The 15780-nt window shown below is 42.1% G+C and overlaps 1 protein-coding gene across 2 annotated transcripts; it reads left to right on the top strand.

Annotated features, from left to right (window-relative positions):
* The first annotated feature begins 222 nt into the window (after positions 1-222).
* Positions 223-8392, top strand: LOC135624933 (transcriptional corepressor SEUSS-like). Of its 2 annotated transcripts, none has more exons than XM_065129042.1 (9): positions 223-2211; positions 2333-2473; positions 2656-2704; positions 2868-3082; positions 3192-3260; positions 3366-3457; positions 4682-4775; positions 6246-6315; positions 7089-8392. In XM_065129042.1, exons 1-9 carry the CDS (start codon positions 1210-1212, stop codon positions 8012-8014), a joined length of 2658 nt encoding a protein of 885 aa, XP_064985114.1. In that variant the 5' UTR covers positions 223-1209; the 3' UTR covers positions 8015-8392. The 2 variants fall into 2 exon arrangements, with proteins under 2 accessions (XP_064985114.1, XP_064985115.1); XM_065129043.1 differs by having other exon boundaries at positions 226-2211; positions 2333-2452.
* Positions 8393-15780: the final 7388 nt, after the last annotated feature.

Genomic DNA, 15780 nt, shown 5'->3' with positions numbered 1-15780 from the left:
GTGCACGTAGTTTCCCATGCGAGCACCTACCCACCGCCGATGCCGACTCCGCGAGCCGATGCTGTCCGTTCATCTCGCCACGTGGTTATGCCCCCATGGGTTGATCCATCATGATGATGATGCCATGACTATGCTCACACATACATAGCGGCAGCATCTGTTGACTTCATATCGAGAGCCGCAGCAGGAAGAGGAAGTGTCAAGAAATTAATCAAATCCAAGAGACGCTTGACGTCCGCAAGGACACAAGGACATGTCTCTCTCCGCCTTCCCCATCGTCTCTCTCTCTCTCTCTTCGGCTAAAGAAATTACCGGAATCGAAATCGAAATCGAAATCAAACGGAGAGTTTAATCGTATTTAAGACAAACCCTAAGTCCATAACTAGCTGTAGGAGCTGAAGAAAAGGAAAAGGCGGAGATTTGGCTTCACTTCGGGGCGCTTCCGTGGCAATCTTATCGGGAGAGGACTTGGATACTGTAAGTCCGTCTCGGTTCTTCGGCTCTCGATCCTCAGCTTGGTCTTTCTTGCTCTTATTCCGTTGGATCTTTGAGAAATTTGGCTGCGTTGGGTCTCCGAGCGGCCGTGAGTCGGAGCGGAGGGGAGTACCGTCGTGTGGATGTCTTCGGTGCCGTGAGAACGGGCGTGGGTTTGGATTTCGTTTGCAGTTTTGAGTACCGTCGTGTGGATGTCTTCGGTGCCGGATTCGGTGTTGTGGTTTCTCTTTTGAAGGATTCGACCAGTTAAAGTGGAAAAAGATCGGTGTGAAGGGAAGGGGAGTGGAGAAAAGATCGGATTTTTGGGTCTTTTGGAGGTCTTTGGTTTCGGTTGCTACGGAAAGATCCATTCTTTTGGCATGTTTGCTTGATTCTTATGGCATTTTAATCGATACTGGTTATTTCCTCTTTTGTTTGCTGCTGTTATTCTGGAAATGAAGAGGAAGCGATTAGGGGGATCGAGGTGAGATTTCTTTGTTGGATTCGAGAAATTTGGTAAATGGACTCTGTAATATGTGGTGGAACTGAAGACCTTGTCTCTGATTTCGTTCTGACGGCTCCAAAAATCCTCATTCTCGCGGTGTTTGGAAGAAAAGGATACTTTCCCCTGCTATCATTTTTGACCTGGGATGTGGAATCTGTAGAACTATGTTGATATAAGCAGGCTTTCGATTTGTCGGTGTCGCATCGGCTTTTTCCTTCTGCTTTCCAAAAATGGTGCCTTCAGGGTCTTCGACTCCCATTGGCGGGGCTCAATCAGTCACTCCTTCCCTTCTCCGGTCGAATTCTGGGTTGCTTGGGGGATCCCAGCCCGGGTTGATTCCATCACCGCCCCCTTTCTCGTCTCTGGTTTCGCCTCGTACCCAGTACAGCAACAGCGGCAGCTTGCTTGGAAACATGTCCAATGTTCCACCCCTCAACAATTCATATGGAAATGGAGGCCCTGTCGGTGGGCTTTCTGGATCACCCATGAATCTCCAACAGCATGGTAGCCTTGTTGGTGTTGCTGATATGGTCGGCTCTGCTGAGCCTAACCCTTTGTTGTTCACATCTTCGTCGGGCCAAAGCCAGGGGCAACAACAGTGCTTCCAGAACCCCTCAAGCAGCCAACATGGTCCAGATCAACCACAGTCTCAAATCGATGCAATGCAAAATTTGCAGCAGCAGTTCTCTGTTCCTCAGAGTCAGCAGCTGCCGCTTCGGGGAGGATTGGGTAGTGCAGGACGATTGGGGCCTGTTAAGTTGGAGCCACAGATGGGTCCCAGTGATCAGATTAGTCCGCCGCAGCAATTGCAAACCTTTCACAGCATTGGTATGGTGAAAGTGGAGCCACAGCAGTTACAGTCCTTCAGAAGCTTGGGTCCTGTAAAAATGGAAAGCCACCATTCAGACCCTTCATTGTTTCTCCAGCAGCAGCAACAACAGCAACAGCAGCAGCAACAACAACAGATTTTGCAGTTATCAAGGCAGAATTCTCAGGCTGCAGCTGCACAAATGAGTCTCTTGCAACAGCAACGAATGTTACAATTTCAGCAGCAGCAGCAGCAACAGCAGATTGTCAAAACCCTCCCTCAGCAAAGAGGCCAGTTGCGGCAGCAGCAGCTTCTCCAACACAATCTTCCAGTTAGACCTCCAATGAGATCTACAGTGTATGAGCCAGGAATGTGTGCTCGGAGGTTAACCCAGTATATGTACCATCAGCAGCACCGACCACAGGTAACTTTAAATTCAGTTGGCAGTCTCGTTTGTGAATACCTAAGTGGAGGATCACACATATTTCTTTGGTCCTCAAGTTTCTTTGAATTAGCTCATTTTATGGCCTGTTGAGCAAATGCAGGATAACAACATAGAATTTTGGAGAAAATTTATCGCCGAATACTTTGCACCTAGTGCCAAGAAGAGGTGGTGTGTGTCTCTTTATGGAAGTGGTCGTCAAACTACTGGTGTTCTCCCACAGGTATGGTTAACTACCAATCAGGTTAGTTACAAGAATATTTTTTCTTCTAATTATTCATTGTTTGTTTAGATAGTTGAATATGGGAATCGATTATGCTTATTTTGATTGGGGTGTACAAAATTTTCTATTTTGGAACATCTTTACTTCATTTTATCATTTCACTCATGTATCTTAACCAGGTAAATTTTGCCTGATTTCTGTAGGATGTGTGGCACTGTGAGATATGCAACCATAAACCTGGACGTGGTTTTGGTATGTAATTTTTGTTCAGTATTATCATTTATCAAATATTTCTTGATGATTTGAGTTATGGTGTTGGTTGCTGAAGTCTGTAAGAACGCAGTGCTGTATTGGGTTCTTGAAATCTGTATTATTTGATTACTCTGTAACTTAATCTTCTTTTTTTGGTTTATAGAAACTACTGTTGAGGTTTTACCAAGGCTCTTCCAAATTAAATATGCTAGCGGCACCTTAGAAGAACTTCTATATGTAGACATGCCTCGCGAGTATCAAAATGCTTCTGGTCAAATTGTCTTGGATTATGCTAAGGCGATTCAGGAGAGTGTCTTCGAGCAATTGCGAGTGGTGCGTGATGGCCAGCTGCGAATTGTTTTCAACCCTGATTTAAAGGTAAAATATATTTGCATGTGGTTATTTATGCACAGCAGAAACTCTGCTAAAAACCTTCCCATGGGGTACTTTACATATTTAGACATTTTCTTCTTTGTTCTTCGATTAGATTTCTTCTTGGGAATTTTGTGCTAGGCGCCATGAAGAGCTTATTCCTCGAAGGGTTATCATTCCACAGGTACAGTCATCATTTGCCTTAAATGATTTTTCTCATCTTTTGTGACTTGTTGGGTGTCGGCCACAGAGTTCTGGTTGATATCTAATTCATGATTTTGCTGAGCAGGTTAGTCAACTTGGTGCTATGGTGCAAAGGTATCAGGCTGCTGCTCAAAATGCATCATTACCCACACAAGATTTGCAAAACACTTGTAATTCGTAAGTCCACTGCATTTATTTCATGCTTAAGTTTGACTATCCTTTGCTTGCTGTCAGTTAAGTGAATCTACATATTTGATACAGTATTATTCTTTTGGATGGTATCTGGTTTGTTGGTTCTGCTCACATCTGTACAAGCATTTACATGTGTATTGAAACTACTAGAAAGCTTTCAGTCCAATAAGATTCGGTTACCCAATTAAAAATTTTCTTTTCTTTAAGGTAGCACATTTTGATTGTCTTGTCCTGTTGTTTGGATAGTATATTTGTATATTCTTATGCCCATCAAATGTGTTTTGCTATTTTAGCAGCACACTGTCTTTTATTAGTTATCAGTAATAGTGTATTGCTCTTGGACATGTATTCTTTTTCCCATTTAAAGTGTATTTCCTTTATCGATATTTGTTAAAGGCATATATGAGCAAACATAAAAAAGGAAAAGAAAAATGTCTTACTAGTTATATGTGTAGATTGTATATTCACACAGTTTACATGATGAAAGAAATCTTGGCATGGTGAAATTTGCTGAAAGGCTTGAGGATAGAGATTTTAGACGGTTCTAATTGGATGTTCTGCAGTAGTTATATTTATTTTGATATTTTGATGGATAGCCTTTTATAAGCTTAAGTTTAGCCTTTGAATTTTGAAAGATGTGATGTTTGAATCTCTGATAATGCTAATGGCTGCATTGATAAAACATGTATGATCACAGAGTGGATATTTTTCCTGCTTTTTTAACATTCCTTTTGAATTACTAAAAGGACAATTTTTTAGTGTTATGTTGACTCTAAGGCATGCAAGACACCACATAATAAGAAACTGCATGAAGGTACAAGGACTTCATTGTCAAGTCCAGTGAAATGACAATGGCCACATTGTATGAATTTTTTTACCGGTTTCAGTGAAGACAATGCTACAGTGTGATATTGTGACAGTTGAGAAAGCACATGCTTCTGAAAACTTTCAAGTAAAGAAATCATGTGAATGTCTCTCTTAATATGTGTCAATGTTTTATGCAAATCTAAAGATGCTGAGTTTAGGGTGTAGATGCATGTGTGTGATATGCGTGTTTAAATGTTTGTGCAAGAATCCCTCTATTTATTTGGGTATGTATTTTGAGAAATGATTTCTTCATGTTAAGAAAACTGTTGAATTTTTAACAACCAATTTTATTTTCTATAATTTGAAATTCGACTTATTTGATGCTTATGAAATATGTGATAGGTTTGTAGCATCAGCTCGCCAATTGGCCAAAGCTTTGGAAGTTCCATTGGTGAACGATTTAGGATATACAAAAAGATATGTTCGTTGCCTTCAGGTAGACTGCTTTGCATTTACTGAAAATTCGATTCCCTTTGGATATTCTTGTTAGTACTTCAGTGCTGTTTGTTGTGCCAGTTTGCTTTTATTTTTTTTTGCTGTGACTTAATTACTTTTGTTTCTGTTTGGATTTGATCCTTCTTTGTACTTATTATTGCTTAAATTTTATTAGACTATTTGTTGAAGAGTTGTGCCGTCACAAAATTCTTCATGGGTAATTTGTATTTAACATGTTTCATAAGGAATATCACAATGTTAAAAGATGTCTATAATAGACTAGAAAGAATCTCTCTCTCTCCACGTCCGTCATGATGTGTCTTGAGTAGCACTATTCAATAAAAAACTTTAATCAAATGCCATTAACACCACAATGTCAAATTCTCTCTAGTAACTGAAGCGAAGAAAAATTGTACCTTGATCAGTATAAACAAGCCACATTATTGCCACACTGACTCATAACAAAAATTTTAGAGTTTGTAGATGTTGCATGTGTATGGAGTGCATTCATAAAGGTGTCTGTCCTTTCTGATCTACTAAGTTTGCAGCATTAAGATTTTTGATAGGAAGTATTCATTTCTAGAAGAAAAAGGTGAAAGAACATATAGTTAAACTGTTGTTTAAGTGTTCTATTATTCGTGCCTCAGAGATGCTGAATAGTGGAGCTTCTCTTATCCAAAAAAATCATCAACTAAACAATAATTTATAATGTTGCAATAAAAGAGGTGAATGTACCCGACACCAGGCAATTTAAATTTGCAAAAATAAGATGAGCTAGTCACTTTGTCACACAAATCACTTTAATATTGGTTGTTGAACATGGAAAACTGGAGTAACACTTGGTGCACTGTCTGAGAAATTTGACCCTCTATATACAAATCTTTGTATCTGTCAATTTGCTTCTTGTCTTTTCTTCCAACACAACTATAAGGTAATTTCTTTAGAAAGCAACTAGTGAGCTAGACAATTAAAATGTGAACTTTAAACTATTTCTTTTTTGTTAATTTTTTTTATCATACTTAAAAAACAAGAATCTGCAAGTTGTCACTGTTGTGAGGGTTTGCTGCAATTTGAAGTTTGGAGGGTAGGACATGGATAAACACTTGCAGTCAACCTGCTGACTGTTATTGCTAAAGCAGCATTATGATGACGAGATGGTCACCATTTTGCATATAAATCTCAGATTTTTGCTTTTCATGACAAAAAGGGTTCTTCTGCAATAAAATTGATTTACACCGTATTTATATAGCTTCCTTTGGATCAATGGTTTTGAAACATTTGAGCAATAAAGTTTACACCATCTCTTATTCATATTGTTTTGATACCTTAAAGTACAATATCTTTCATTCTTTACCTTTTTTTTATTATGTTGCAAAAATTTGTGTAACAGCTGATGCACAACACTCTGAGTTGCAAACTATGTAGTTCGTCATTGTTTCATTACTGATTCTTTTACTTTGGTTGGTGATAGATATCTGAAGTGGTTAACAGTATGAAGGATTTGATTGATTATAGCAAAGAAACTAGATCTGGACCTATAGGTAAGCTCTTTCCTTGTTAGTTTCCTTTTCATGGCTTGCTTCAGATACCAAACAATGTTCAGCTAATATAGAACTGCTTCGTTGTTTTCATAATTTTTCATTTGTCTAGTATGAACTAATATAAGGGTGCAAATTGGATGCATAGAGATCATTATTAATGCAACTGTATCAGCTCGGATACTAGTTACTCTTTGTGGCTTGGAAATTCTTGTTATCTGATTGGTCCATGCAGTTCTGACAATGTGTCAACATAAGCATAGTTAATAAGTAGATTAAGTGCTGCTATTTCAACAAGTTTTGAGGGATAACACTGATTTTATACGTAACACTGATTTTATACTTTCCAGCCTATCCGGTTCGTGATCAGTCAACTCTGTTCCTGTTTTGGGTGATGTATTGGTTGCTTTGCCTGGTCCGTAGTCAATGGGAATTAATCTGAACCAAGTTATTTAGGTTTCACAAGCCTTTTATGTGTAACTTATTATTTATTTTTGGAAATTTACTATATTTTTAATGTTTGCTATTTTTCCGACCTATACAATCCCCAACCTCAGACCCTACATGGATTCTGTTTTGGATCCTGATCCCATAAGCCTTAATTTGCAATATCATCTATATATAGGTTTTAAAATCATGGTTAACTTCACCACCGATCTTCTACAACTAGAGAAAAAAAAGTTGTAAATTCTAAGGTGCTATTTGTTTGATCAAAGTTTAATAAAATCAATTTGTCAACTTCAAGTCCTGACTTACCTATTGTTTCTGTGGTTCAGATAGCCTGAATAACTTCCCTCGAAGGACTTCTTGTTCGTCAGGTCTTCAAACTCAGCAACCCCAACAGCCTGAGCAACAGCAACCCATCACCCAGAATCCGAACCATAATGATCAGAACTCTGCTCATGCCACTGGCATACAGCTTTCTGCTGGCAGCAGTAATGTTGTGAGTATCAATAACTCCCTTAATGCTGCTTCATCTACCTCTACATCTGCAGCAACCATTATTGGTCTCCTCCACCAAAATTCTATAAATACCAGGCAAGAAAACCAGATGAACACAGTAAACAGTCCTTATGGTGGTGGGAATGTTCAGATTCCATCCGCCAGTTCATCCAATACATTAGCTCCATCACAACCCAATCCTCCTTCCCCTTTTTCTTCTTTGGCACCTGCTTCCAATAACAATCCGACGACAACCTCTCATAATGCTGCTCATCTGAGCTCCATAAATTCACCTGCAAGCTTGTCTACAATGCAACAGCCTGCATCACAGGTTCATGAGACTGATCCAAATGATTCACAAAGCTCTGTCCACCAAATTCTGCATGAGCTGATGATGTCCTCGCAGCTAAATGGTGTCAATTCCTTGGGGAATGACATGAAGCCAATTAATGGGATAACGCCTGCATTGAGTGTGGAGAACTGCTTAGTTGGACACGGTTTATCCAACAACTCGGCTTTCAGTGGCGCGGGCTTTTCAGGCATGGGTGGGATTGGTCTGTCTGCTGCTGCTAGTGGGATGCGGCCAGGAGGGACTAATAATGTTATGGCTATGAATGGGAGGGTCGGAGCAAGTCACCTTTCCCAAGATCCCACAGCTACTAGCCATCAACAGCAAGATATTGGAAATCGACTATTGGAAAGAATAGGAGCAGTTAACAGCTTCAATAATCTTCAATTTGATTGGAAGTCCTTTCCTTAAAAATGAAGCGGAGGTATTTACCGAATCGAATTTTTACTTAAAACAGAGCTGTGGCTTGAGCTACGATGGTAAATAGCCCTCGGACTGCACATCGCCAAACATCGCAGCTCCTGTCCCACCTTTTCGGAAGCCTCTCCCGAGCTAATTCCCCCGAAGGATAACACATACTAGCTTATTTTCTAGTTCTTGTTTCGTTTTCATGTCTTCTAACTGTTTTTTTGTAATGCTGCTTGTGTATTATGCTCCCGGGGCACATTTCTGCCAACGCTTACGGTGTCGATGGGAAAATCGGTGTATGTATGGAGGAGGGAAGGGTCATGGTACTACTGCTTGTAGCATTTCTCAATTTTAAAGATGGTATAGAAGATGCTTTTGATATGGAGAGTGATGTGTCTTCTTCTCATCTGGATCTTGTAAAGAACTTTAAGGGCACACAGCTGTCTTCTTTTGTTGACTTTTTCCATGTTGTGAATGATGAAAGCTGGAATTTGCAAGATTCAGATGACATCTACAAATGCTTGCTTTATGTCTTATACAAACACAAATAGTCGTCAGCTCTCTGATTCCAGAACCCTGATGTCATCTGTCATCTCTGGTTAGTATGCCAAACCCTAGATTGCAAGGATCTCCATGTGGATTTGGCCTAAGCATGAGATTGCTGCATGGTTGAAGCATTGGATTTATATCTTCTCCAAAGGCACATTTTATTATACCTTCTCAAAAGTAGGATCATTGAGAAGGTTCATTGGCTATGGTGCTCATGAGATAGTGTGACATGTAACATCTTCCTTGATATATCATTGGTTTTGGATTACCTTTTGATTATTAGATGATTCATCTCATGAATAATTTTTGATGCCATATTTAGTGTTTCTTGGCATGAATCATTCGAGTGCTGATGAGATGATGCCAACAAAATGAGACGACATGCATGAACCACTACATAGAGCACTCGTCCCCCTCATCCCTATTTTGTTCTTCGTGCACTATAAGGTGTTCTAGCTTGTATGTTCATATGATTCTTATTGCAGCAACATCTATTCCTATAGCTACGAACCGTGATAATATATACCATCGGGAAAAAAATACATCTATGAGTTTTAGAATCATAGTTAAATATCTACATATTTTTTTTGCGATGTAATAGATTTTACAATCGTAGATAATTAATGTCTATGTATCACTACGTAAAAAGATATGGATATGAATTTTTCTATAAATTATAGTCACAATAGTAGTTCATATATCACTACAGTAATGGATATTTTTTTACCATATAATAGATTTTACAATCTTAGATAAATATCTATGTATTACTAAGCGAAAAGATATAAATATGATTTTTTCTATAGATGATAGTCACAATAACAGTTCATATATCACTATATATTTTTTCGAATCTCAGATAAATGTCTACCTATTACTATGTGAAAAGATATTAAAATAAATTTTTCTGCAAATGATAGTCATAATAGTAGATCATATATCACTACAATAATGGGTATTTTTCACGATGTAATATATTTTACAATCACTAATAAATGTGGGTGTATAACATGAAAATATATAGATATAAATTCTTTATAAATAATAGTCATAATTATTTTACGCTTTTATGTCGTGACTAAGGTATCAGTACTACTTAGCTCGTATCGAGTAAGTAAGATCGTCGGTACGATATCTTAAGTTGATGCATGTTAATCCGAGATCCGATTAAGGGGGTGTAGGTCTCGTTCTCCCAAGTGGAGGTTAAAGATCACTCATTTAGTTGTCCATCGAGTACATGCACATAAGTCGAAATTAGGGAGGAGGATCTCCGATTCGTCTCTTCCGATGCTTAAGTTAGAGATAGGAGTGTTGAAGTGTGAGTGTGTGTATCAGGTTCGACGCCCCCATGGGCTATTCTTAGGGAGTGACTTTTATACTTATTGTCGTGTGTTGACATACGTAGGTGTTAATGATCGTCGACATCTTCGTATGCAGATGTTTAAAGGTCGGACCCCCAGCATTGTTCCTGGGGGTGGCTTCTATACTCGTTATCATGTATTGACGCATATAAGTGTTAATGATCATTGACGTCTATGTACGTTGGTGTTTAAAGGCTCGACCCCAACGTTGTTCCTAGGGTGGCTTCTATACCTGTTACCGTGTTGTAACGGACAAACTTCTAAACAAGATGTTGGATGTAATGCTTATGTCTGTCCGTTGTCTTTTGGCATGTTCATGCCTTGTACAGCAGGTAGAGGGGCGGCCGAAGGCTTATAAGTCCCATTTTAGTTGGGTTGGTGGCCTCTTTAGGCTTGTAAATAAAGGTTGTGTCATGTGGACACGTGCGAGAGCTTTTCGGTCTGTAATGGACCATTTTACCCTTTGTTGTGCAACTATTCAGAGCTTGTAAAGTCTGTTTGTAATTTGTATTGTCTATGAAGTGTTTTTCGGACATGTTTGCTTGTGGATCCCGATTGAGACGTTCTCTTTAACCCGTTCTCTCTTTTGTTGGTCCTAAGGGACAATGGGAGGCTTCGGGGAGGCTGACCTTTGCGGACGGACGCGCGAGGGTGCCGCACGCCTTAGGCAAAACCAGCTAAGGTCGTGACAATATGGTATCAGAGCGGGACAAGCACTCATAGAAACACTTGACATGCAAACGTGGGGGACCTAGTGGGGCTGCATGGAGGGCAGTCAGCACACGCGCGACCGTTTGAGGGAAAACGGGCATGGAGATGTAGGGAAAAGAGTCGCTCAGAGGAGCGGGCATCTGACATTGGCATTCAGAGGAATGGCCAACCCTTCGCGCAAGAGGCACCACGAGAACAGGCAAGCTTGGAAGAATGCGGAGCGCACAAAGGTTGGGATGGCTGAGTTTGAGCTATGGCTCAACGTTGACAACTTTACTTGATGGTGCTCAAGGCAAGCGAGGCGCTTGGCAAAGGACGAGACCATGCAAAGTGGAATGAGTTGCTCAGCGACCGAAAGAGTTGTGCAAAGCTCACAGAGGTGAGGGGAATTGCTAACTCGAAGAATTCGGTACTCATGCATGGGCTTGTATGCGGACGATGGATTGTTCGTGGCCATCCCAAGGCGACCGAGACTCGGCGCTATGGAGCATTGAAACTTTCTCTTCAGCATGCGAAGGATACGTCCGGAGGAGGCTGAAGTGTGCAACGAGTTCAGCATGTTGCTAGGCCTTGAGGGGTGCAGTGGTGGCTGTATTGACGTGGAGGCGCAATCTAGCAAGTGCGTTTGCAGGAGGCAGAACAACGCACAGTTTATTCAGCAGATCGGAGTAGTCCAAGGGGATGGTGGTCTCCGAAACGAAGAGAGATGTTGCTCCAATGGGACAGTTATCCAGGAGGGATAAGTCTCGGCTCTCCAGAGGGAGAATCATGTGAGATGGACTTCACATGTTGAGGAGGAGTACCTCACAAACAACAACTCCACGAAGCTCAATGGACCGAGCAAGCAGCGAGGAGTTGTCACATGATCTCGCTCGAGAGAATGCATGGGTGGATGCATTGCGAGATCAAGTGGGGGAGCGACCTGAAGCAACTTAAATGAAGGCACACTTAGAGTCGATATGGAGATCGGACTCAAGGGAGGGCTGACCCGTGAAATGGTGGGCGCGAGGGCCACCATCGACTCAATGCAAAAACGAGGAGCGGAGCAACTTGGGTGTAACTTGGCGAAGTACCCAAATCGCCCGAAGGGAGCTTCGCGGCACATGCACCTTAACTCGGAAGAGCATTTGATGGAGGAACTAAGGCGACTCAACTTGCGGAGGCGAAGTTGGGTTCAGAAGGCCTTAGCACGGGGCAAGAGGACGCAGAGGCAGGTACTCTTGAAGAATATGCCACAGTGTTACCATTTGAGCTGCTATGAAGGAAGCAGTGCGCAGCGGAGATTGTGCTGGTAGGGGCAGAGGCCCAGGATCCAAACAATGGTGCACAGATTACAGTGAAGTCGGTGGACTTCGGGAGCTACTAGGCGACGGACTGTCCTAGAGCGGTGCTTCATCTAGGTGTGACCCAAGAGTGGGTGGATGAAGGTCGGTTGCCAAAGGAACGAACAAAATCGAAGGTAGAGGAGACCCTGCGATGTATTGGCAGAGGCCACACATGGAGGGTTCACAATTCGAGTTTATTCCACAAAGATCAGAATGCAATGGAGATGTCACCAGGAGGCGACATGATGCAGCGGATCGTGGTGGAACAGTTCGTGGCAATGCGATACACACAATCTGTCCCGTGAGGGATGAGATCATATGGAGGTATGATCGGGAGCTACTGGGAGCTCCGCTTTGGTGAACAACACGACGGCAGGAAGGGCTATGGATTCAAGGAGTGAAGGCCATGGTACCGCAGAGGCGGGTCTTCCGGGCGTGCACCGAATTTTGCATCGGATGAAAACCTTGGTCATCAGCATATGGGGGCTGGGTTCCACCAAGGGAAAAGTTCGAATGCAAGTACCAGTGAGTTCCATGGGAGGGACTTGATCATGCAGAGGTATGATCGAAGCAGCTGGAGAGTTGGACTTCTCCAGAGCTCATATTCGCTTAAGGGAGCCCGACAAGTCAGAGGACAAGGTCGAGTAAGCGAACGTTGCTACCAAGGAAGCTAAGGAGAACAGAATCGGTGCAAACTCTACAACGTGATGGCAGAGGCCATGCATGGGAGTTGCAGTCTGTCTTTCCATCGACCAAACGGACTGCTTGGAGAACACAGTGGTGTTGAAGCAGGGGGTCGAAAGGGGCGAGGAAGCGACGACGAGTCCAGAGGGACTTAGCTACCCAATATCAAGCATCAGTTAGAATGGAGGTGGACTCAGAGGAGTGCCACGGAGACATCTCTACTGATTGTGAAGAAAAGGGATACAGAGGCGAGGCGACGGATAGTAGGGCCATGGGCATGGCAGCGCCATGGTACCGCAGAGGCGGGACTTCCGTGCAAGTCATTGATCCCTTGCTCTCATGGAGGGAGAGCGCTTGGTCGTGAAAGGGGCCGAGGAGGTGGAGCATGCAGAGGCAATCTCCAAGTACCGAGACAAGGCTGAAGGGCAGAGGCCAAGAAACTTCGTAAGACCGGTGTCAACAAGTTTCTCATCAAGATAGCCGTAAGTGAAGGACTTCGGGTCACGCAAGAGTGCACGACCAAGGAACGAAGCAGGCAGTACACGGTGCTGTACCTTTACTACTCAGTGGAGTAGGCGGCAGGGTTGATGGAGAAGACGGTAGAATCCCAGAGGCGACCTCATCTATCAGAGAATTACTCCAAGTTGGGGTGAAAACTTCCCGCATTCCAGAAGTTCGATGGCATTGAGAAGGTGAATCACAGTAGCCAACTCAACGCAAGGAGTGCAAACACTTCAAGTGCTTCAGAAGTGTGAGCAAAGAGCAGGCGAAGACTAGTAACCAGCTCGATGCATGAAGTACAACCTCGAGGAGGCGGGCGAAGTCAAAGTAACCTTTGCCTTCTCAACTCTTAAGAGAATGGGCGAAACCGAGTACCCCAGTTCTCTTATCTATCCAGCAGAGGAGCTCTGCACAAGTTCAAAGACCCTTCGAAGATAATGGAAGACAATAGTTGTCAAATCCTCACCAACGGTGATCAGTGCTACTGAGAGTAGATTGTCCGCCTCATTTCCCTACGAAATGCCAATCGAAAGCGGAAGTGATGCGAACCTACTTGGATGTGACAACTAACTGAAAGAAGAGTCAATGAGCAGATTTTGTGGAGGAAGGACCCAAAACTTCAGAAGTTTGCGAGGCGATGCTCGTTAAAGCTCCAACAAGCATCCACCCAGTTCAAGCAGCATGGGGAAATTTTGAGAGACTGGCGCAGAAAAGATGGTCTTTTCCTTCATTTGGTGGATCCGCAAGAATCGACAAGGATCAACACAACTCAGCCAACCCCCACACCAGAGTCAGAGTCATTGGTGAGTTGAAGCAGCATGGCGGATCAAAGGTTCGACTACTCAGAAACAGCAGCGGAGAGCAGCTGGGAGCCAGGAGGCGCATTGCAGCTGGAGCAGAAGATTGAAGACTCAGCAAAGGCGAAGAGTTGCAGTGTTCACAAAGGCTTCGACGAGGACGTCGAAGGGATAAGTGGGGGAGAATGTAACGGACAAACTTCTAAACAAGATGTTGGATGTAATGCTTATGTTTGTCCGTTGTCTTTTGGCATGTTCATGCCTTGTACAGCAGGTAGAGGGGCGGCCGAAGGCTTATAAGTCCCATTTTAGTTGGGTTGGTGGCCTCTTTAGGCTTGTAAATAAAGGTTGTGTCATGTGGACACGTGCGAGAGCTTTTCGGTCTGTAATGGACCATTTTACCCTTTGTTGTGCAACTATTCAGAGCTTGTAAAGTCTGTTTGTAATTTGTATTGTCTATGAAGTGTTTTTCGGACATGTTTGCTTGTGGATCCCGATTGAGGCGTTCTCTTTAACCCGTTCTCTCTTTTGTTGGTCCTAAGGGACAATGGGAAGCTTCGGGGAGGCTGACCTTTGCGGACGGACGCGCGAGGGTGCCGCACGCCTTAGGCAAAACCAGCTAAGGTCGTGACAGTGTGTCGGGGGTATAGATGGCAGGCAACTGTCTCGCTCAAAACCAAGGTGGTGTTCATGGGATTCAACAACCATACCCGAGCTTGCCTGCCATCTTCGATACGAGCCACAGGATCGTGGGATCCTACGGTCCATATCGTGAGTTTAGGCTAAATTTACAGTAAGTACTGCATGCATACCTTCGTGAAGTTTGGAGATTTCAACGTAGAGTATGAAACATTTCCAAGGCAGATTAATCTCAACAAGTCATTCTTGTTTCTCCTGTTGGCTGAGGTAATATCACATCATAGCTTAGCTCTAATCGAAAAGGACTGCCAAAGAAATTACTGTCTACATTGAATGTGACTTCCACGGTGCTTCTCAAAGTTGACTTCAAGTAATATAGTTCACACATCAATTCAATGAGTAAAAGCACTATCTTGATGTCCATGCTTTCAAGTCCATCACCTCGGTGTCAAAATGTTTTCAGCTAAATTCTCAGGCAGGACGTGTTCTCACAATTGCTTACATGGATATGAAACACATGGAACACAATGGCAATGAGGAGTTAGTGTGATACTTGTGAATCTAAATATACATTGCTTACATGGATATGAAACACATGGAACACAATGGCAATAATATACCCATTAGTGGGGATGTTATTATTTTTTTCACACTAAGATTTGACGTAATTCACATCTATACCCATTAGTCCAGATCCAACATAATTCACATCTATATAAGACATAATCGAGTAATGATGATTCACTTTATCCATCAATATTTCTTTTCTATTCATATATTCTTACCATATTCAAATATTAGGTCTCACCAAATATCATGACCCATCAACTTTGTTTAACATAAATCATTGATAAAAAAGCTTAACTTGAAATTGATAATAATATATTTATCAATCCAAGTATTACAATTTTAATGTTTTATTATAAATAGAGTAGAAGATATTGTTAAACAAAAACCATAATTTCCTCTAAAATCCAATGCCAACGGACCACGAGATCTTTACTCACACATCGACACGAATTCCATGTCAAATGACCAATCGAAGTCAACTCCCAAGTTGATGGCTTACCTTGTTTGACGCCACCAATGGTTCCTCTACAAGTTTTGTCATGCTTCCGATGTTGATGATTTGAGAAGGAGCTTTGGTAAATAAATTAATGATATCTGGAATCGAATCTTTTTAACTAACTTGTAGAAACAAA

Source organism: Musa acuminata, chromosome BXJ2-10 (assembly GCF_036884655.1).
Source record: "Musa acuminata AAA Group cultivar baxijiao chromosome BXJ2-10, Cavendish_Baxijiao_AAA, whole genome shotgun sequence".
NCBI lineage: Eukaryota > Viridiplantae > Streptophyta > Magnoliopsida > Zingiberales > Musaceae > Musa > Musa acuminata.
Note: the sequence above shows the minus strand (reverse complement) of the source record. Positions and strands in the feature narration are given on the sequence as shown.

Excerpts from the sequence above, each read along its gene's own strand:
- LOC135624933 (XM_065129042.1), top strand. The coding sequence starts at position 1,210 with ATGGTGCCTTCAGGGTCTTCGACTCCCATTGGCGGGGCTCAATCAGTC. Across the intron at positions 3,083-3,191 it reads TTTTCAACCCTGATTTAAAG|ATTTCTTCTTGGGAATTTTG; the intron begins GTAAAATATATT and ends TTCTTCGATTAG. Across the intron at positions 3,261-3,365 it reads GAAGGGTTATCATTCCACAG|GTTAGTCAACTTGGTGCTAT; the intron begins GTACAGTCATCA and ends TTTGCTGAGCAG.